This window comes from Sapajus apella, unplaced genomic scaffold, assembly GCF_009761245.1.
Source record: "Sapajus apella isolate SASKATOON/1434 unplaced genomic scaffold, GSC_monkey_1.0 scaffold111, whole genome shotgun sequence".
Classification (NCBI taxonomy): Eukaryota; Metazoa; Chordata; class Mammalia; order Primates; family Cebidae; genus Sapajus; species Sapajus apella.
Genome location: NW_022437051.1, coordinates 1,628,974 through 1,651,973, shown reverse-complemented (window position 1 = coordinate 1,651,973; position 23,000 = coordinate 1,628,974). Strand labels below are relative to the sequence as shown.

The 23,000-nt window shown below is 45.4% G+C and overlaps 1 protein-coding gene across 4 annotated transcripts in view; it reads left to right on the top strand.

Moving 5' to 3' along the window:
- The window catches only part of CCNY (cyclin Y), a 266,513-nt gene that overhangs the window by 106,255 nt on the left and 137,258 nt on the right, over positions 1-23,000 (top strand). Inside the window, exon 1 of one of the 4 annotated variants that reach the window (XM_032259777.1) lies at positions 12,300-13,221. The exons of the other annotated variants lie outside the window; for them this stretch is intronic. Coding sequence (XP_032115668.1) covers positions 13,191-13,221 — 31 coding nt within the window. The 5' untranslated portion in view covers positions 12,300-13,190. Of the gene's footprint in view, positions 1-12,299; positions 13,222-23,000 lie in introns of those variants that run through there. 4 annotated transcript variants of the gene reach the window in all.

The window sequence follows — 23,000 nt, the reverse complement described above, 5'->3', positions numbered from 1 at the left end:
GTTTCTTTCATCATGAATTTCTGTGGCTTTTCTCTTTCTGTTATTCTTTTGCAACTGGCTTTCTGAGCTTGAAGCTTCTGAGTACCATTTTAACTCTGATATGCAGACGGGGTGGTGGGCGTGGTCTGCTCCAGTGCAGGTGATGAGGGGTGCATTGTCTGTGGAGGATTTAATAACAGTAATAAAAGCATCCAAAGTCTGCCTGTAAAGTCTAAATGTCTAGAATTTTGCCTGCAATTCTAAACATTGTCAGTGATATTCTTTCCCCAAAATCTTTTGTTGGTATGTCTTCTAAATAATTGCTTTATTGAGTTTTAATAATATATATGTAAGCTTCAAATGAGTACTTCTTGAGTACTTAGCCTTTAATAGATACTGTAGGCTGGGCGCCTTGGCTCACACCTGTAATCCCAGCACTTTGGGAGGCCGAGGCGGGTGGATCTCCTGAGGTCAGGAGTTTGAGACCAGCCTGGCCAACATGGTGAAAACCTATCTCTGCTAAAAATTAAAAATTATCCAGACGTGGTGGAGCGCACCTGTAACCCCAGCTACTCGGACGGAGGGTAGGGGGCAGCTGAGACAGGAGAATTGCTTGAACACGGGAGGTGGAGATTATGGTGAGCCGAGATCACACCACTGCACTCCAGCCTGGGTGACAGAGTGAGACTGGGTCTCAAAAAAAGAAAAAAAAAGAAACTCTATGCACCATGGAAGTTAAATCCGACACTCCTGATTATATAGTTAGCCTAAACACGTGGTGACTCAGCTACTTGCGTTCATTTCAAGAGTAAGTTCTTAAGACTTTAGAATTGTTCAGAAAGCTTGTCTATGACAGTGTATTTAACCCTGTAGTATTACATGTCTGCTTTTAAACAGTAGATTGGAAATAAATGATAGTGTTACTGATGACCATAATTTCACTCTATGTGATCACTTGGAGTTTTTGTCCAAGTGTCCTTAAAAGTTAAAACAGTGAAACAGAACTGCCAAATGTGCCCTGGGGGCAAAGTCAGTGGGGAAACAGTGCTCTAAGTGATGCTAGAGGTGAGAGCGGAGAAGCCAGGGCCCCAGCTAAGGTCTTACCCTGCAGAGGCGCCACGGCCCCTCGAAGGAGAAAGCATCCAGCCCCCTCTCCATCTTCCAAGCAAAGGAGCCTGTGTAATATTTTTGTTTGATAAGTGCAAAAATAATATCTGTAAAATTAAAATTTATTACTTAAGATGGTTGTTTTAAAACTAAAGAAAAAATCAAGAAAATAATAGTTACTGAGTTTTTACGTAACTATTACTGAAAATAATTTTTTTCATACATGGAGGGTATGTTAAAAAACGGTCCTTCCTGGGTTTCTAATGTGTTAGGTATGCTGTTGTAGGCGGAAGGCTTTTTCTGTGATTCATTTTTAAGTGAGGAGATTGGGAATCTTTCATACATACAACTGGAACCTTTGGCAGGATCGGAAGAAAGTTATGCAGGGCATTACTTGTATTGAAGGATTACTCTGTGCCAGAAATTACTGGCACTTGGTACAGCTTTATCTTACTTTGTCAAGCTGCTCAGGCCTGTCTGCAGTGCTGACAGACTGTGTGTGTGACAGTGGTAAGAGCTCCTGCCGGCTCCTTTGCCTGGAGGATGGAGAGGGAGCTTGATGCTTTCTCTTGGGAGGGGCCGTGGCACCTTTGCAGGGTAAGACTTCAGCTGGAGCCCTGGCTTCTCTACTCTCATCTCTAGCATCACTTAGAACACTGTTTCCCCACTGACTTTGCCCCCAGGGCACATTTGGCAAGGTCTGGAGACAGTTGTCACCACTGGAAGGGGGCTGCTTTTGGCATCTTGTGGGCAAAGACTTGATTCCTGCCAACTGTCTTATGGTACACAGGACAGCCCCTCTACCCCTCCAGTAAAGAATTACCGGCTCTAGTTGTCCAGTAGCGCTGAGCTTGAGAAACTGACTTAGGGCAAGTTACTTAAATTTTTGCATGGCCTGCTCCTCATTTCCTCAAAATGGGAAAAATAACAAAGCACCTTTCTTGTAAGATTGTTGTGAAAACTATGGGAGACAGTACATTTAAGAGCTTAGTAATTATAATTGCTGTTATTACGATTAGTGAAAATAAAATCCAAAAGATAACAGAAAACACTGCTGCTGTGATACACTCATGACCAGTAGAGAGTGAGCATACTACACTCCTCATACCCTTAGTACTGTACAGTTGACTCTTGAACACCTCGGGTCTGAGCCACGTCGGTCCACTTATATGTGGATTGTTTTCAGTTGAACATGGATCATAAACGCAGTGTTTGCGGGATGCAAAACCTGTGTGACCAAGAACTGCCTTTTTCTGTATCCGTGGATTCTACAGCTCTGACTGGGAGAGTTGAGCATGCACAGGTTTTGGTATTCGTCCAAATGCTAGTTGCCTGCAGATAACCTAGGGATGACTGTAAATGGATAACAATGCTTCGAGTAATGACCTTGAATCAACATTCAGTGCGTGCAACTTAGTAAAGTAGGAAATGGAACTAGAAACATTTAGAAACCTCTTCTATTTTATTTATGTATTTATTTGATGGAGTTTCGTTCTCTTGCCAAGGCTGGAGTACAGTGGCATGATCTCGGCTCACTGCAACCTCCGCCTCCTACTTCAAGCAGTTCTGCTGCCTCAGTCTCCCAAGTAGCTGGGATTACAGGCGCCCACCACCACATGCAGCTATTTTTGTAATTTTAGTAGAGATGGGGTTTTACCATATTGGCCACTTTGGTCTCAAACTCCTGACCTCAGGCGATCCGCCCTCCTCAGCCCCCCCGAGTGCTAGGGTTATAGGCATGAGCCATCATGCCCATCCTGAAACATTTTCAAAAGAAAAAAGTATTTCTGGTCCAATGTTAGCTTTTCAATGTTTTTTCTCAACTGTTCGATCATGTCACCTGATGTGCCGGTTAAACTACCCGACTCTTCCCTTAAGGTTTTTGATAAAGGGATCAGGGAATCCTGTTTTAACATAGTAGTCCTAGGTGATTTTTAATATCAAACTAGAATGGGGACAGTTCTTTTAGGTAGAAAAAAGATTTATTTATCAAGTAAGATTGGGAAAAGCCTGGCTTAGAGTAAAGTAGGTTTCTTTCCTGAAGCACTTGATATGGTAACACAGTTAAATGGTAAATTGTGTTCTGCATTGCGGGGCATTAAAGTAAGACTATATGAAGTAATGTTTCCCAAACTTAACTGTGGCGGCACACTGGGAAACATTGCAGCTCCCTCACCACAGATTCTGGTTAAAAGAGGGTTTTCCGTTCACTTTCAGGAGAACAGCTGTGTAAACCAGAAGGTATCTAGACAGGTCGCAGTCAGTTCAGAAGTTTATTTTGCCAAGATTGAGGACAATGACAGGGGTAAAAAAACATGGCGCCACAAGCCATGTTTTTTTCTGTGCTTTTCTTCAAAGGTGATTTTTAGGGCTTCAGAATTTGAAGGAGAAAAGCAGGCTGAAGGGGAAAGAGGGTAGGGTGTTACTGAATCCACATGTTGCAAGAGAAAAGGAGCAGCTAGGGGAGAAATCAATTACCTATTCTCTGGAGCTCAATAAATCAACACTACATAAGATAGGGTGAACACAGAGTGGCTGCCTCTGGAGATATTTAACTTTTTACCTGTAGCTCTCTACTTAGGAACAAAAGGAAAGGCAGCATCTTGCGTGACTCATCTTTCAGCTTAATATTTTAACTTTTGACGTAGTGAATTGGAGTCCCGGGTTTTTGTTTTCCTTTCACAGCGACGTGGCTTTCGAGCGGCCGTGCAGTGGAGGAGCAGGGTGGGTGCGATCGCGACTTACGTGGGGTGAGTGCATCTGGGTCTGCACACTCATGTGTGGAGATGACTCCAGGCAGTCCTGGCACATGGTTTGCCTGTTCTCTTCCCCCAGGGGCCTTTTCAGTGTAAGTTTGCCGGAAGAGCTTTCCTCAGAAAGTGCGTCTGTGGGCTCCTGAGGCAGGAGGCCTGCCCGCTAAGAATTCTGTTGGCTCCTCAAGTGACGCCTTGGTGCAGTTATCTAATTTCTCCCATAGGTCCACACCCATGTTTGTCTCAGGAAGTTCCTGCCAGTGCTCGGATGACTGATGAATTCCTTTTGGGCACCACTTCAGCTAAAGGCAGTCATCTCTAGGAACTCACTGAGATTAATGCGCAATGTCAGATCCATAGCCTTTGTTCCCGCCATATGGATTGAGCTTATCTGCATTTTATGGTGATTATGACAGAAAGATAGTAGCAGAGATCCAGGTACATAACAGCTGTTGACTGTTTAGTGACTCATAATCTGGTTACTTGTATCTTTCATTATTGTAGTGTGATACTATTATATCTGGAGTATAGCGATATGTGAATTCAAATCAGCATGCTCTTCTTGTTTGTCCTTTTTAGCCCTAATTTGCAGAAAGTGGTTAGCTCAGAGCAGGGAGACGGGAGTGGTCTCCCTCCTTGTCCCTTGACCAGCAGTAAACGGTTGGTTGTGCATCCTTGTAGTTCCAACTCTGGTGGTACTCCAGTGTGGAATGGGTGATTCAGATAAATGAGTTAGCTCAGTGATTGTGATCCTGTCACTCTGTGTAATCACCTTAGTTTTTACTTGTGTTTAAAATTAAAAACTAAAACAACCTGAGGCATAATCTTGTTTGGCACTGCAAATTTTAGTTTCACATGGTGTGTTTTGTCCACAGTTTTCTAAAGTGGTTGTGCCAGTGTATACTCCCAGTAGCAAAGGTGAGAATATTCCAGTTGCCCCATATTCTTACCAATACCTGTTATTTCTTTAAAACATGTGAAAATGAGTTTCACTGTGATCTTCCTAATAATAGATAAGAAGGTTTTAAAAACCCAGCTGCACTTTGCAGTGCAGGTCATCAGAACAGTGCAGTCTTGGGGTGCCCTCCATAAATGAGACCTTTGTGGTCTCCAATTCCACAAATGAGATGTTTAGTTATTTTGGTAGAGAGTGATTCTGGCCTTTTGCTCTGCCTCTGGTCAGCGTCATCCTACCGATTTCACTGAGCACAAACAGAATTTACCTTAAGCATGTGTGAGCTCTGAATGTCACTGCGTATCTATCTTGGCATGTCTCATGATTTTTAAGTGTCTTGCTCCTTTGTCTTTCTGTTTTTTTTTTCCCCCAGCAATCCGATTGAAATGGGACACAGGGATAGGAATCAGGTGTGCTTTTGGACCGCTGGATATGTAATTCCATTAGATATAGCCAAAAATTTGTGTCACATTCTATAGAAGAGAGCTAGTGACCTGGGGATGCTTAACTTGTGGCTGGCTGGTTGAGAAGTCACACACTACATTTGTGAATTTATCTTTTTTAAATCTTTGTATCATGTCAGAGTCTGTGGAACCTGTTTTATCTTTAGCTCCCATTAACCCTGGTGCTAGAGAAAAGGCAGGTCTGGAGTGGAAAGGGATTTCCCGGTAAAGCATGGCAGCTTTTCTCGTCCTGAGGTCTCTCTTAAGAGAGCTATACATCCTGATTCTTAGAAGATGACAGGTGAGGAAGGGGCCTCTGATGTCCAAAGTTAGATTGTTCTTTGGTTATGACTGAGTCTAGGGGAGTATTCATGGTTTGGAGCTTTAAAGTTTATTGTATATAGGCGGTATCCCATTGTGTCAGTTTTCATCATAAAAATATACTTTATTATTGACCTTTACAATATGAGAATGCAGGTCTTGCTAACTGATGACTTCAGTGGACTCAGAGTCCACGTGGTGCTGACTTGCCTGAGCACATCTTGCAACGTACGGCCTTCCAATATTGGCAGAGTTGAAGGAAACCTGGAGGTTTTTGGTAACTAATCTTCAAATGAAGTATGTAGAGTATATTGTTACTTTTGTAGGATTGATTCTGTCTGGAACGTGTATTCTTTAGATATGTCAAGATTCCTCCATTGATTTTTAATAACAAACATCTTTGGTAAAACTTGTTTTTTTTGTTTGTTGTTTGGTGTTTACGGAGGGGTGGGGGTGTGCAGTTCTCTGAAAACGTTGGGAGTGAAAAGCTGGCAGTGGCCCAAACTGCAGTGCTGCCTTTGCGTATGTTCACATTCTTCAGTGAACACCGGCGGGCCGGTCAGTGATTTCCTGCTGTTGGGCCAAACATAGCTAATACCGTTTTACGCTCCCCTGAGCTGCCAACACGCCACACTACTGAGAGCAGTTCCACCGTCCTTTTATTCTAGAGGTAAATCTGTTCTGAACTTTTACGGGAGAGAAACGAGAGTGACTTAAAAAATACACACAAAAAATCTCCCACTCTTCCTTGATTAACTTATGAACAAAGGAAAACACCACACTTAGGATTGAGTGCTTTAAAAAAGTTAACTGTCAGTGAGATAGTCCTTTTTCTCCTCAGGCTGCTGAGTTCCTTCTCCAAGTAGCTTGCTGAGGGGTTGGGGAGCTCCCATAGGAGTGTCTGGTGATGGTGTTTCTGAGGCTTGAGGGCTCTGCCCCATCTCGATAGAAATGCAGAGGAGGCTGCTCCACAGCTGGACACCAGTGAGCTCTGGGACGCCATGAGACTGCCTGCTCTGTGTTCTGTGTGGGAGAAGGATGGTGGGAAGAATGGCTTCCAAACTGTCGATTGATTAGATATGTAAGGGAGGATGCCAGGGGCTAGGGCTGAGAAGAGGTGGGTAAAGAAAGGAAAGAGATCCACAAAAGGGAGGAGGGAGGTGCAGGCGTGCGTGTATTTTGAAAAGAGCTCATGCACATACAGTTTGGTTGTTATTTAAAAACTTACTGTGGGCAGTTTTCTAAGTGTATTTTGTAAAGCAAGATACACGTTTGGATTGTGTATAAATAAGTTTAGTAGTTAATATATAGCATGTAGAATTAAGCATTTTCTTCCTAAGTGAACTCACTGCCAGGATGCACATAAGAATAAAGTCACAGATCATTGCTGGATTCTGAATACAGCTGCAGGATTCCACACTGAAGCACAGCTTTCCTGAAAATAGCCAGCTTAGGTGTGGTCCTTCCCCTCTGGCCTTAGTCCTGCTGAGGCTGTGTTCCTCTGAAGTCATCTCAAGAAAGTGAACAAATGCTGGGCCAGTGTCCAGGAGGAAGCAGCCCCTTTGTGTGTGTTTATGTTCCTTTCCCATTTCAGAATGTGGCCTGACCGGTAACTGTGGGGCTATTTTTGACTCCTGGAGAGCAATTGTAGAGGAGGAGCTGCTCTGGCCCCTGGCCGGGGGGAGGCTGCCTTCTGCAGCTTTTCCTGGTATCACATTTAAATGTTGTGCTCCATAGTAGGCTGTATTTGTAGAGTCTTGGTTGACAAAGCCTGAAGCAAAATAGATTGTCTGAGAGCAGACATCTCAGAAAGCCCAGATGGACACTTGTGTATGTGGCACGAAAGTGCTAGGTGGCACTGCAGTTTCTGTACGAATAGTTATGGCCTTGTTTTGGCGAGTCTCCCACATCGCAGCTCTGTTGGCTGGCAAGTCTATGAAAGATGTTCTGGGAGCAGGTACTGGAGACTTAGTGTCACATGGTGGATATATACCGCTTGACATTTGCATTTTTGCACCAAGCTTTAGGTTTAATGAGCTTCCTCTCCTTGTTGGGTGTGGCTGATGGAAGCATTAGGAATGAGTATTCTCTTTTGACATATGAATAATTGCATTTTCCAACAGAAAGGCTCTGTGTTCATTTTCTGTTGCTGCCACAACAAATTACTACACACTTTGTGGCTTAAAACAATACAAATACGTTATCTTACACTTCTCTAGTTTAGAAGTCTGACTGGGTGTCACTAGACTAAAATCAAAGGGCTGTTAGAGCTAAGTTCCTCTGGAGGTTCTCAGGGAGAATCTGTTTCCTTGCCTTTTCCGGTGTCTAGAGGTCGCCTGCGCTCTTGGTTCATGGGCCCCTCTGTTTCCAAAGCCAGCGGCCCAGCACGTCCGTGTGTACTTCAGTCAGCACACCCCTTTCTTTTCTGCCGCCTCTTCCACTTTTAAGGGGATTACATTAGGCTCACTCAGATAATTCCAGGAACACCTGTTTTAAATTCAGTGAATTAGCAACTTTAATTCCATCTGCAACCTTAATTCCCCTTTGCCATGTAAGGTTGCAGGTTACAGAGATTAGGACATGAACGTCTTTCGGGATGTTATTCTGCCTACCACCGGCTCTTTTTCTGTGTTTCCGTAAACCCTCATCTGTATCAAGTTTTATTAGAAGTTGCTTATTTACAAATATTTTACCCCTACTAATACTGCATTTTACAGACTTCTCAAGGTCAGGCGCTGTCTGTTTCATCATTGAACGCTGGCGTTATCACAGCCCCTGGTGTACATGTATGGTGCTTAGTGAGTGCTGAGCTAAAGGAAATCTTTCAACTTTCGGATTTTACTTACGAGCAAACTAAGAAACAGAGAATTGTGACTTTTTTTTTTTAAGGTGGAGTTTTGCTCTTGTTGCCCGAGCTGGAGTACAGTGGTATGATCTCAGCTCATTGCAACCTCCACCTCCCGGGTTCAAGCAATTCTCCTGCCTCAGCCTCCCAAGTAGCTGGGATTACAGGCACTTACCACTACACCCAGCTAAATTTTGTATTTTTAGTAGAGACGGGGTTTCACTGTGTTGGCCAGGCTGGACTCCAACTCCTGACCTTGTAACCTGCCCACATTGGCCCCCCAGAGTGCTGGGATTACCAGCATGAGTCACCACACTGGGCCAAGAATTGTGACTCTCTTAAAGCAAAGTAGTGAGAACTCAAAACCCCTTTTATCTTGACTTCCGTAAAACTGTGAAATGCCAAGCTCAGTTCTTCTGTGCTTGGAAGAAAACTTGGGTATGCAATAAGAATGTGCTATTGTTGCCTTCCTTCTCTCATAAAGACATCATCTGATATGGGTCATGAGCAGGGAACAAAATGAACAAAGTGAATTACTGCCTGTGTATCTGAAGACTGCTCTCCTCTAAACAGAATATCACTTAGTCATAAATCAGCCCAGTGTTTAGTAAATGGAAAATGAGGAAAATCTCATACCAAGCATTCATGGCTTGCTTTTAAGGATTATACTTTCATAATGTGAGAACGATCAGATTGTACAAAATATAGCATACAAATTAAATCAGCACAGTAGCATAAGTCTGATCTTGCTTTATCCCATGCACTTGTGGCTGAGTACAGATAAATTCTTGTCAATTAATCTTGACCTTGTCTAAATGCCTTGCAGTGATTAATTAGTAGGAGGCAAACTTAGGACGACAAAACACCCCCAAATAGCTGCCCAGGATGCTTGGTGTGCCGGCAGACGGTGTCTCCACCCCAGGAGCAGGATGCTGAGGAAACCCATGTTCTTTTGCGAGATTGGCACACGTTCAGGTGGTTTTAAAATAAGAGTTGTGTATCTATTGTGTTTATTTTGGTATTTGAAATTTTTTATATCAAAGCTAGCCCTTAGAAAAACAACAGATTTTCTTAAGTTTTTATTTAAATACTGGCTGCTTTGAGGATGTGCCTACAGGTTTGGTTTTTGTGTGAACCAAAGACTGACAGTTGTCAACTAATAAAAGGGGTCCTTTACGTCTCCCTTACTTCAGTGCCTCAGAACTTTCTAGGCCTTAGAGTTTCAGTCTCATTTCCCTCTGCTTCCCAGCCTGTGCAGGGCAGGCCTCTTCCTCCCTCAGTAACCCCCAGCTCAGCACACCTACCACCAAGTATGCCTTTGTAGTTGGCAATATGGCATAGAACAGTGGTTTTCAAACTGTTGTTTAGTTTTGGAAGTACTGGAACTCCATTAAAAAACATTACTTTTAATGACGTGTAAATACTCAAGATACATAAAATGAATTAAAGTGGAACTGCTGAGGTTGAAGATGAATGGGAACCCAGAGCCCTGCTGAGCTGGGGTCTCAGGTCAAGTATCCAGGAATCCCTCTGGGAACACAGAATCCAGTTGAAATATTCTTAGAATGGAAAGAGCACAGACTCCACCACTTACTAGATAGATGAGAATGTGACTTTGGGCAAGTTACCCTAGTTTTTAGTTTTCTCATCTTTAACATGGGAATGGTAGTAACTGCCTTACTGGATGGCAGCAAGGATAGACGAGCTTGTCTTGGGAAGAGCCTGGGATCAGGCAGGTTCTCAGTCAGTGGTAGTCATAACTGCAGCTTTGTGATTCTTCTCCCTGCCCCTCTTCCCTCTTTCTGTTGTCCCCCTTCCCCCTCTTCCTCCTCTCCTCCCCTCTTCCTCTTGTTTTTGTCTGCCACCCTTCATGGCCTGGCTAGTTCTGGGTTCACTTCTCCCATGACTGTCTCATTAGGAATCGTAGCCTTCTCTAAATTCTATAACATTTATAATTTGTTCCATTAAAATGTTTTCAAAATGACATTTTATGTCATTATAAAAGGAACATATGTTTGTAAAAGGAATATATGTTTATTGCAGAAAATTTAGAAGAAATATATAAGCCTAGGAGAAAATATACAAGATCTTTAAGATTGGAACTCTTTTTATATATTTTTTCCTGCTGTGTACATATAGTGGGAATCACTCATTTCATACTTAATATTTCTGATAGATAAACTATTAGTTTTAAGTGTGTGGTGTTTTATTAGCTCATCTGAAAGAAATTTTGGTTTTTATGGCAAAGGAGGAAAAAATGTCTCCCACGAAGAGAGAACATAAAGACCAGAGCACAGGCCAGGTTTCCTGTCCTTCTGGTGCTCATAGTTCAAATAGGACTAAATGCTGTTAAAAAAAAAATCTAGTTACTGGTACAGAGAGAATGTCCTGTGGACTCATTAAGGATGAGGAGGTCCAGTCCTGCTGGGGTATCTGAGAAAACTTGAGTGGCATTGGGATTAGAACCAGATCTTGACAGGAATAAGGATTTTGACAGATGGCCAGATGGCACTGAGAACGTTCTAGTGGTGGGGAAGTGAAGTGCGAGATGTGTTTAGGTGACTCCACGGGCTGAAAGCAAAGGCGATCAAAGGGGAGGGCTGGCTGGGGAGCTGGGCCCCGAATGCCGGGACAGTTCTCAGAGCTGTACAGTCACGGCAGAGTTGGGAGTGGAGAAGTGACATGACCAGATGATAGTCATGACCAGAAGTGACATGACCGCAGAAGTGACATGACCAGGTGACAGAGCAGCCAGGAGGACCGTAGTTGTGGCCATTACAGAGCCCAGCCCAGATGGCAATGACTATCTCCTTGACCAGATGCTACCCAGGCTCCTCCGAGTCCTGTTTTTTACCAGGCCTCCTTCTTGGGTCCTGTCTTTAGCCTGCATAGCTCTGCTAAGTCAGTTTAGCTACAAGCCCCCACCCTTGAGCTCTCCTCCCCCAGCCTGCCTTCAGCAAGAATCCCCGTTCCGTGCTGTCTCCTGTGAGTAGTTTTCCATCCGCTGACCCCACTCACTCTGCGCATTGGCGGAGTCCCCAGTTGCCTTGTGTTTTCTGAGTTGAGCTCCATCTCCTTCCCCTATTAGGATAGTCTTGGCATCTATTACAGGAGTCCTGGGAAAGTCTTCCTCACCATTTTAATAAGCGTCAGAGTAATTTTTTTCTTATACACAGATGTAGTAAAGAGATGCTCCTGTAAGTATATGATGAATTGAATTGACTTGTGGTGGAAAGATTAGGCAATCAGATAGCAGTGTTTTCTCAAACCTTCCTGCCTGGGCTTTTTGTTGGCATCGTCCTGAGTAGTGTCCCATGCCTTTCATTGACTCAGAAATCGTGTCCTGGTTACTATTTGGGGAGTTGTGTCTGTGAAGCCGTGCAAATTGGTGGCATTTAGTTCCCCTGCGTTTCCTTTTTAAATTCACCTTCCACTTTCTCTGCACCCTGTCTGGGGACACCTGCCATGCTCACAGGTTGTCCCTGCAGACTGTGTAAAGGCTGGTGTTGAGCTGAAGGCTTCCTGCAGCTCGTTTTGCCTCCCTTGTGTTGTTTTTCTAACATGTTTTCCCTTCTCTGGCTTCTAGCCATTCTCTGTGAAGCAGCAACTCACCCGGTGAGCTGTGGCTTTAGAGCTTGTTTGCATTCAGTAGATTTACAAGCCATTTTCGAAGGCTTCATTGGATGAGTATCATCAGGAGGGAAAGGGTGGATGTCTGTGTGTGGACTGTTAGAGAGAGCAGTGTGTGGGCACGGTGGCGCGCACCTGTAGTTCCAGCCACTCCAGTTGATTGCTTGGAGCCAGGAGTTCAAGAGCAGCCTGGCAACATAGTGAGACCCTGTCTCTAAAGAAACAAAAATGTTTACAAATCTAGGCTTTTAATCTGTATAAAAGAAAAAATGAAACAACAGAAAGGAATTCAGCTTGTCCAGAGACAGGTGCGAGACTCTGGACAGCAGGAGTGGGTTGAGTCCTTCTTTGCCAGTGTTTGGTTCGGTGACCAGTTCTTCACTCTCCAGTGCTGTGTGCACCTGGTGTTTCCCCTCCTGCAACCACTGCTGGGAAACAGGCTTCTCCGGAAGATATGGAGCTGTGGCTGGCAATGGCCTCGTGGTTGTGGTTATGCCCAGCTCTTCGTCATAGAGACCCTCTGATTGGATGGAAATCAATTTTCTGATTTCTCCACTCCCAACTTAAAGCTTTAGTTAATTCCCTCCACTTTGAGAGGCCTGGTGGGGATAACTTATAAGGTTAGGTTACTGGTGAGAATGCTGAAATACAAGAACTGCCCAAACTGCCTTGATTCAGTTAATATTTGCATTTTTTGTATGTCTTTAAAAGAATTTCACGTTGTGAAAAGCTAGTCATTGTGATTTAAATTGTTTAATAAAAGCATTCATTTGATTACAGACTTGAATGACTCACATTTATTTAAAAGACTTATGATGGGGGGGCGGGGGTTAGGTTGATTGGCTTAGGATCCAGTCTGAAGTTGAAGTGTGTGGGTCACACGGCCCCAGGGCATTGTTTGGACCGGTCAGGCCTGCAGAGTGCACCTCATGGCTTTCACACTGAGTTGGTTCTCAGCCAGACCAGTCTTTTGATACACTGTTGCATAGACATTTGTTAATATTTAAAGTATCTCTGATCTCTTGTGCCTTTTGGTCCAGGATTTTTGTTTGTTTTGTTTTTAGGGCAAGTTTTTCATTCCTGACTTAGCCTCAGTTTTGAAGGGCCTTAGTATTCTCCTCTTTAGCAGACCCCAGCGGCTGAAAGCAGAGTAGAAAATGTTTCATCCTGGGCCCTCTCCTGAGCACTGTGAGTCTGTGCCTTGGGAAATTAAACGGGGGTATTGTAAAACTCACTGAGGGCTTCTCTCTGGAAACTTCACATGTGTTCTCCACATGTCCTTCCCGCCCCTCAGATGGAAATTAAGAATTTGGAGTTGAAGAAGAAACCGAGAACTATTGTGAAGCAGCTTTGTTTGCTTTAATAAAGTAATCTGTTTTATCCTCCTGACTTTCCTGTTTAGTATGCCCGCTTAAAAGTGATTCAGACAGGTGAAGGGAGGACGGATCCCAGCATAAATTCAGGCTCAATGCCAAGTGCATGCAGCACGGGCCACTGGGAATTCATAGCCAAAAGCAGAGCGGGGCCATTGGATGGAAATTACTAGAGGAAACGTCAGGGGTCAGGGGGATTCTGGCTCAAATGACCCAACAAGGATTCCTGCTGAGGACAGGCCAGGAGAATCAGATGTCACCTGGGGAGTGGTGGGGGGACAGTGGAGGACGAGGAACACATCAGATATGGAGGGTAGGGTAGGAGTGCCCTGCCCAGCCCAGCAGGAATCCTCGTTTCTCATGGGGAGTGTCCCTGGAGCCTAGGTGAAGCTGTCTGGACTTTCTCACCAGCCCTGGGGGCAAGGCTGGAGTGCTCTCTCCCCACCCTAGCCTTGCTAGATTGGGGAACTGCAATAGAGGAAACGGTTCATTTCAGAGCCTCAACATCAGATGTTGAGGAGGTGGCATCTGGGCTAAAGTGACTTCGTAGGGCTCTTGCCAAAGTCAGGCAAATCAGGCAAAGAAGGATATGGAAGGCCAAAAGTGGAGTTCCATTTTGGAAGAGGCTTCGGAGCAGGGCGACTAAAGTTTGGTCGGAGAGAGACGCTGTCAGCGCCTGGTTGTGTGTTACTTTTAGGTCCTGCGCATTAGTTGAAAGGACAAACCCTCACGTTCAGCTGTCCTGGGTGTGTCTCTGAGGCTGGGTTTAGGGCCGGGCCTCTCCAGTGGCTCCTGGGGATGAGGGCAGCACTCACCCTTTGCAGATATTTTACAGTAGCCCCAGCTGGCCCAGTGTGTGGGTGTTGTGGGGCGCATAGGGCCCATGAGAGAGGCTTTGGGTCTGCCTCTGTGCGTGTTGCTGTGTCATGCTACGATGGCTCCCTCTGTTCGCCTCTGTGAATGGTGGACTCCAGAGGGCTGGGACCCTCACTGGCTGTTTCATCCTCTCGCCCCCAGCACGGCATTTTGCACAGAGCAGGTGCTTGATATATGTCATATGTGAAGCAGTTAAGGTTGTTTGTGAAAATTGGGTTCACCTCTTTGTAATCATGGTGGTGGGATCAGGGGATCACAGTATAGAAACTAGTGGAGAGAGCCTGGAATATGGAAAGCTATAATTATTTTTAAAGCTTTCTCTCAACAGATCATTTCATTCTCACCCCTTCCCAAAGCGCTCACCAGACAGGCCAACTGGAGTTTCACCTCCCCATTTTCTCTGCTCCCCACCCTGCAGCTGAGTTATAAGAGGCAGGTGCTGTGAGGGGGGAGGACCGACAGTGTGGGGGAGCAGCCAGCCTGGGTATCTGCAGATTGGAGAATGAACCCTCCTTCTTGGCGCTGAGTAATTGAATGTTATGCCACCTCCTCTGGTACTGTTAATGGGCCAGGGTGCCCTGATGTTCCCACTGGCTCTGAAATGAACCATTTACTCTATTGCGGGTTCCCGAATCTAGCAAGGCTAGGGTGGGGAGAGAGCACTCCAGCCTTGTCCCCGGCGCTGGAAAGGAGGTCCAGACAGTTTCACCTAGGCTCCAGGGACACTTCCCATGAGAAAAGAGGATTCCTGCTGGGCAGGGCCCTCCTACCCTGCAGCATGGGAGCAGTCACTGGAGGTGCTTGAGTTGCTGGGTGCTGTGTCCCAGTGCCCCTGCAGTCCTCTTCCTGCTCTCCCTGTGAGGCTCCCCCAGCAGGATCTGGAGCCCCCAGACAGTCCAGGCAGCCTCTTCTGGCTGCAGGATTCCTCCAAGCTGTGGGTTTCTAGGATTCTAGTTACAAAGGGCTGTAATCCCACTTCCAGTTGGATAAGGAAAATTCAAGCACTGGAGTCAGATTAATTTTTCTGTCTGTTAGAATTCTGCGGGCTGGCTCAGGGGGAGCAGGTTCTCAGTAATGCTCCAGGTACCCCTTGGAACCCACGCTTTACCACACAGCCCCTGTTCCTTTCCAGGGCTGGATCCCTCTGCCACTGCTGTGTGGGCTTTAGTGTGAAACTCACACATAAGACAAACTTGGAGCTAGTAGGAAACCTTTGTATTCAGAAGAACAGTGGAAACAAAGTGTAAGTGTCTGGGAGGTTGTTCTGGTGGCGCGCCCTGTGCAGGCAGCAGTGGTGTCTCCAGTGGTTCCCCCTTCACATCTACCCACCCCACATCATTGGATTTAGCGCAGTCCCTGAAATCCTGCTACTAAGTTCCCTAAGCTTTATAATTATTCAGCTGAAATGTTGTACCTTTGGGATCCTGAGGAGCTGGCTCTTGCTTCCTTCCCCCCTTATCTCTGGTAGGTAGCTTGTCACAGACCCTACCTTAGAGGTACTCAGATATTTTGGAGGCAGAATTAGCCATTGATGGGGGCACCATTTGCCTCTTTGGCCCTGGATTGGGGAGGAGGCATTCTAGGGGGTAGGGGAGAGACACAACATTGGTGGTAGGAGGAAATAACACTTCTTCTAGGGTCAGGTTAGCCTTGTATGTAGGGCACCAAATGAACCCTGTCCCTAGGACCAAAGACTGAGAACTTGGGCCAGGAGCAGCAGTGCTGGCAGTGCTTGAGTTACGTCTGAACCATCCCAGGAGATTCTGGATTTATGGAGCTCTATGAGAAGGAGCCCCAGCTGTGTGTGGGCCGCTCCGTCCATCCTGCCTGGGTGCATGTGTGTTCTTTCTCTCCGCTGTCCTTCCAGCTTCTCATTTGGATCCTTATGTGGGTTAACGAGAGGACCTTAAACTGCCAGTTGCTAACTGAGTTAAGATTCCCAGAGGAGTGATGGCGCATTGTAGGCAGGACTTCCCCCTCTGGTGGTGTCCTTGCTTCCAGGGCATAGGGAAGGGGAGGCGCAGTGAGACGAGACTCTGTTCTCTGAGCAGTGCTCATGAGGGAGAAACACCCTCATCCATGTGGAGTGGGAGTGGGTGGGGGCAGCAGAGAAGGTAGAAGCTGGGCTTCCTGGGGCCTATGGAGGCTGAGAGCAAAGCCTCATGATCAAGGAACATGACCAGAAGGCCAGTGGAGGTCCCCTCTGCTGCATGAGAGTACCTCCCAGAGTCCAGGGCCCCAGCTGGGGCCAGAGGTGGCCCTCCATTCTCTGCAGTGAGTACGGGGACAGATGTGATTGCGATCCCTTCAGAGGACTGATGCATTTTGCAGAGAAATAGAGGTGGCTCAAAAGCCAGCAAGGTCCTGGGTGGACATGATGTAGATAAGGGTGTATTCCTCGGAAGCTACCAGCACGTGTCCTTTTGCATGGCGGAGATTCGGGATTGCAGTCTGTGCTCATCCTCTTGGGTCCTTTTGTTGCGGCCAATGGAGCTCCATGATTTGGTCACTGCTTGGAGTCATTTATGTGTCTGGCTGATCCAGTTAGTTCCTGTGTTTTGACTGCTGGGACCAGCAGCTGTGGGTGATTAGGGCATTGCCAAGTTCCCGGTGGTAGAAATCATTTGCCATATGGCTCTCTAGTTGTTGTTGTGCAATTCAAACTCCTGAGGCCATAAATTCTGTTAACTGCTCTCGAAGTGGGGCTTTCCTTGCATTTTACAAAATGCACAGTCGTTTTTGTCTAAAAAAAGCAAAACAAAGTGACCAGTTAAGTACATTTGCAGATAAAATACCCTTACATGTAAATGTCTTCCTTTAATCACTGAAAATATGCTCAGTTTTTATTGTGTAGTTTAACTGGACCGTGTTTCTGAGGGTAAGGTATTCCCAAGCTATTCTGTGAGGGGTTTAGCCTGAGAACTGGTGGGGCCTGGGAAGGGGTAAGGCCTGCTGTGCCTGACAGAGCTGCCCTTGCGAAGAATCAGACATACCCTGCGCTTGCTTTCTTGGTCTTTCAGCCGTGTCCTTCAGTCCCTCATAGCAAACTCTCAGCAGAAACACATTTGAATTGCCAAGCAAATGTTATACACATGAGCTTTGAGAACCCAACTCATTAGAAAGCGTGAGCGGACCGGGTTTCTCACGTGTTTTCTTTCCACATTTTATAAAGTTCCTGATTTTTAACTGTGTGTGTTTGGTGGTAAGACATCTGAAGGTGCTTTGAAAGTGAGGGTGGCAGTTTGGCTGTTCCTCTCGAGCATGGTGAGGTCCTAGCTTTCTGCTGTGCTGTGGAGACTGTGGACTGCACATCTGGCCGCCGACTCTTGGCTCGACTGCCCCAGGGGTCCTTCTCCATGGCCAGGATGCTTATCCATGCTTGAGGTTCCTTCTTGGGGACTGGTGTCTTGGGTGTCTACTCGGCTTTTCTGGAAGTTTTTTTACTCTACCACAGAATTTGGATACTAGTGTGTGAAGTGGTGAGGTAACATGACCTACATACAGACCAGCCTGCCTGCCAGGTGGTCCACACAGGACGCACACGGTTTAATTCAAGGTGTGAATGGAGGCACAGGCTATTCTGTTCTCCTCAATTGAAAAGGAGCAGGATGGGCGTGGTGGTTCATGCTGCTAATCCCAGCACTTGGGAGGCCAGGGCGGGAGGTTTGCTTGAGTCTGGGAGTTCAAGAACAGCCTGGGCAACATAGTGAGACTCCATCTCTACAAAAATAAACATAAATGAAAAGGGATCATCTCCCTTCTGCAATAGATCTTTTATTTTTATGTGCTGAGCACTGACAGGGAAATACATAACTGGATTCCCCCTTCACAGATCCCAATAATATGCTCCCTTCAGTGCCGCGTGGAGGAGGAAATTCTGTTACGTAGAGAACCCTGAGAAGACTTCCTTCTGTAGATTGGAGATGTTCTGGCTGAACACAGGATCCGCATCCAAACTGGTGCTTTTGTTTTTAGAATAAGATACATGGGTAGTAGAGGTAAAGTTCTGTTGACATGGAAGGCTAGGTATATCTTCCAGTTTAGATGGGGACTCAGAAAATATGTGGAACTGGAGTCTCAGAGAAGGGACATGTCATGGGTGCCTTCTGACAACTGCCCCCTTCCCACGCCAGCTCTCCCCTGTCTGATTTTGGCCCTGTGGATAGCTGTTGTTTATATTTGGATTTTCTTCCGGCACCATCTATTTGATGTGGGCAGTTGTATAGAGGAATTCTTTTGGACTTTGTAAAGTACTAAAAAATGCTTTCTAGTGGTTTGATGAAAAGGCATTCTGTTTAGAATCTCCCTGGTACAGTGCAGGGGGCAGCAGGCGTGTGGGGTGGGGTTGCTTCCCTTCTTGGAGAGGAAGCTGCACAGATCCCTCCCGGTCTTCCCCATCCCCTCACCTTGGGAATGAATGACCAGGGCATTTAAGTTGGTCTCTTTGAATTAGCCAATTCAAAGAGGGAGAAGATGTTTCACATGTGGAATGGAGCCTTGTAATTGCTGACTTGATTGGATTACTTGAACTTACCTTTTATGCTTGGTTTAAGAATATGCTTAGTTGAGGAAGCATATTTCTGTTTTAAAATATTAATAGTTTTTTCTGACTAACATCCTCTCCAACTTCCAACTGAAAGAACTCTCAGTAGCTATTTCCAGAGTTATCTACTGTTTGTTAGATGATTAGGGGCAGGAATATTTATTAATGGTGCAATATGTACTTTAAACAGTATTTTTGTTGGGGAGAATTCAAGTACATGAAAACAAGGGTGTGTTTTCTCCTCCCCTAGGATGGTAACGTCTCTCTCTCTTTTGTAGAGTCTTTTAAAGCATTTTGGAATGGAATGGTTGCTGGTACAAGTTGAGCCATGGTGCAGTTGCTGTGGAAACTCTAGCATGACTTTCCAGACTGTTGTGTGTTTTTTAATAGTAGGCACACTGTGGCATTGAACTGTTACCCTAATTACACTTTATTTTTGTTTTATTTTTTGAGCGAAGGAGAAGGTGGTAGAGAAGAGACTTTCGAATGTACACTTTGTGGAGTAGTTTACTGAAGTAACTGTGCTCTGAAGGGCAGGCAGCAGCACCTAGGGCAGAGCCCAGCGACTGGCCGACCCTGGCCCAGGTGGCAGCTGGATTTCAGCTGTGTCCAGCTTCAGCATTTCCTGTTTTTTGTAGAATTTTATATTGAGCTCTGTGCTTAGAATTCTTGGTGATAGCTCCTGCCTTGCAGTAGTTCCTTCTCGGGTTTAATAGGAATAGAATAGGGAGCTGAGAGGCACAGATGAGTGCAGAGGACTGTGTAGAGGACTGTTTGCTTACCAGGAAAGGAAGCTGCAGGTGTGCTCGTTGGTGCTGGTGCTGTCTGTCTGGTTAAATCAGCGTGGCTGGAGGTGATACTGGAACCCTGGAATCTGCAAGAGGATCACGGGGCACGTTGTCTTCTGATTATCTGCCAGTCACCTCTTCAAACAGAACAAAAATTTGTTTTGCCAGGAGAAAGGTCAGTTCTAAATTTCCCAAAGAACTTAACTCCTCTCTCTCTCCCTCTCCCTCTCCTTTGAGAAAAAAAAAAAATTTTCCCTCTCAAAATTGGCAATAGTAATATGATGGGTTGAATGAAATTTGTCAGAAGAGAAAAAGAACAAAAAAATTCCTAGTTTTACTGGAGAATGTTGAAGATGGGGTAAGCAGAGGTTTAGACTGGAAATGGATTCAAGCAAATTATATTATTTCATCATAAATGCCGCTATTCTTTCCTTTCATTGCCCTGCTTAATTCTTTTTTTTTATTCTAGTCATGAAGAAAAACAAAAAGAGTTATTTTGCCTTGACCCAGACGCAGAGATGAAAGCAGAAATCAGATTTACCCTATGAAATAGCTTATTAAAAGAAATGGAGGCCTTTTTTTCTTCCAATGGCTGTGAGGCCGTGTATTGCAAACGGGAGTTGTCGAGCTCCCGATCCTATCCAGGCTGGGGGCTGTGGCACAGTGTGGCCAGCTGCCTTCCCAGGCAGGTCCCGCGTCTGCAACTGTCATCCCACTGGAATAAAGTTGCATGCCAGTGAGCTTGCTGGGGTGCACCCAGGTCAGATCAATGACAGCTTAAAAGCCTTGACTGCCTTTTTTCAGATCCCCTTCTCGGGAGAGTCTCTCATACCGAGTCGGGCGTGGGCGCTGGCTGTGGTGAGGGTGTGTTGCCACTGCAGCTGCTGTCTGGGCATCTGTATTAGGGCCCATCCTTCAAGAAGCGTGAGTCATTGTGAAGTGACTGTAGGCAGCTGGGAAATAACAGCTGTGAACAGAAAAAGCACTGGAGGTCTCGCCATAGTGATGAGAGGCTGAGGAACAGAGAGGGAAAAGAAAGATACAGTTCTAAAATTAAAAAAAAAAGTCTGAATTTAACCATGATTTACAGTAATTCCCAAGTATGAAAGACAGTATAGGAAGCACTCCAAAGAGCTTCCATTAAAATAAAGTAAAAATAAGTAAAAATGTAAAGATTTCCTGCCCCATGTGAAAAAGTAATCTGTGATTGTTTCATTTTATTTTGTTGAGACAGTGTCTTGCTTTATTTCCCAGGCTGGAATGAGGTAGCATTATCATGGCTCACTGCAGCCATGAGCTCCTGGGCTCAAGCATTCCTCCCACCTTGAGTAGCTGGGACCACAGACATGTTTACCATGCTTGGCTAATTTATTTTTTGTAGAGACAGGGTCTTGCTATGTTGCCCAGGCTGATCTTGAACTTCTGGGCTCCAGTGATCCTCCCACCTCAGCCTCCCAAACTGCTGGATTTATAGGCATGAGCCATCACGCCGTGATTGTTCCGTACAACGTAGATAGTACAGAAAAGCAAAGGAAGGTAAAATATCAACCTTGCCCTGTCACCTAGGAGGCGGGAACCAGAGACAGAGGCATGGTAAGCATGGACTTTGAACAGTGTTAAAGCTTGGAATAAGTTGAGTCGTACCCAAATGCTGAAGACAAAACAAAACAGGAAAGAGTTTTACATTTCAAACAGGACCAAGAAAGAGACACGCTCCGTAAGTGGAAGAGGATGTCAACTGAACCATTTGGTTTTTTCCACCCCTCTTCCCAGCGCCTGCTCTGTTGGCATGCCAGCATGAAACCCAGATTAGGAGGGAACTTTCTAAGAGATTTTTTTTCTTTTAAAAATTATGATGTACCAGAGGCCAAGAGAACTAACCCATGTGACCACGGAAGCGCTGCAGATAAATTTTAAGAAATTGTTAACAATGGAAAAAAAATGTCCCAAGATAAGGCAAATAGGGCCCTGATTTTCCAAAAAGGGAGGAAAGAGTTTCTGTGCACTGTGGACTGGTGAGCTTGACTTTGCTTCCAGGCAAAGGTGATAGAAAGGTTGATTAAATAGTTTCTGGACATTTGGAAAACAAATAATAGCTAACTAAAAGCAAGCTTAAGTGCTAGAAGAAGAAATCCGTGCAAACCTACCACCTTCAGTTTTGAGAGGGTTACTCCAAGAGCAGGCAAATGCGCTAGAGCTCTGCTTCGCAAACCACAGCTGCGTTGGTGTCACTGGAGGGCTGGGCTGTGAGACAGACAGTAGGTCTGGAGCAGGGCAGGAGTTTGCATTTCTAGAGTTCCAGGTGACGCTGATGCCGCTGGTCTAAAGAACTGCTGGTATATTTAGTGTTGATGGATTTGGGGAAGACTTGTAACTTTTGGAGAATATTGAGAAATTGGTTGGAAATATTAATGGTAGTATATGAAGGTGGGGGCTTCTGACTGGTTAAACAGTGTGTAACTTCGTTGTCATTATTTTAACTTGGACAGTTGTCTTTAGTCTTTTGTCAGAATACGCTGACCTTGACCCTCCTCTGTTAAGTAATTTCATCAGGGACTTAGGTGACAGAAAGGTCTGTTTCTTAAATCTGAAACAAAAAGATTAGGAAGGTTAATAATGTTGAATGGCCGAGGATTTACATGATCTTGGTGTGTTAGATTTAGCAGTGATAGGCTGGGCACGGTGGCTCATGTCTGTAATCCCAGCACTTTGGTAGGCCAAGGTGGGAGGATCACCTGAGGTAGGAGTTTGAGACCAGCCTGGCCTACGTGGCAAAACCCTATCTCTACTAAAAATACAAAAATTAGCCGGGCGTAGTGGCACACGCCTGTAATCCCAGCTACCTGGGGATTCTCCTGAGGCAGGAGAATCGCTTGAACCCAGATGGCGGAGGTTGCAGTGAGCCGAGATCATGCCTCTGTACTGCAGCCAGTGGGGCAGAGCGAGACTCTGTCTCAAAAAAAAAAAAGACTTAGCAGTGATACATGTAAAATGGCTATAGTTAGTTACAGGAGCCTCTGTAATACCTTCTGGTATAAAGGCCTAGGAATTTGGGTTGACCTCAGTATTGTTTGAGACAGGGTTAAGGTGGACTATTTCTTCCATCTGACAACCTGCGTTTCACCCATACCTGGGAAAGAACACAGAAACCCAAGACAATTGTTTTTGGAGACAGAGTCTCACTCTGTTGCCGGGGTAGAGTGCAGTGGCCCGATCTTGGCTCACTGCAACCTCTGCCTCCTGGGTTGACGCGATTCTTCTGCCTCAGCCTCCCAAGTAGCTGGATTTCAGTCACCCACCACTGCGCTCGGCTTTGTGTTCTACTGAGAGATTTCTTCCATGGTCAGGCCATGTCTGTTGTATTTAGTGCAGTTCTAAGACCACATT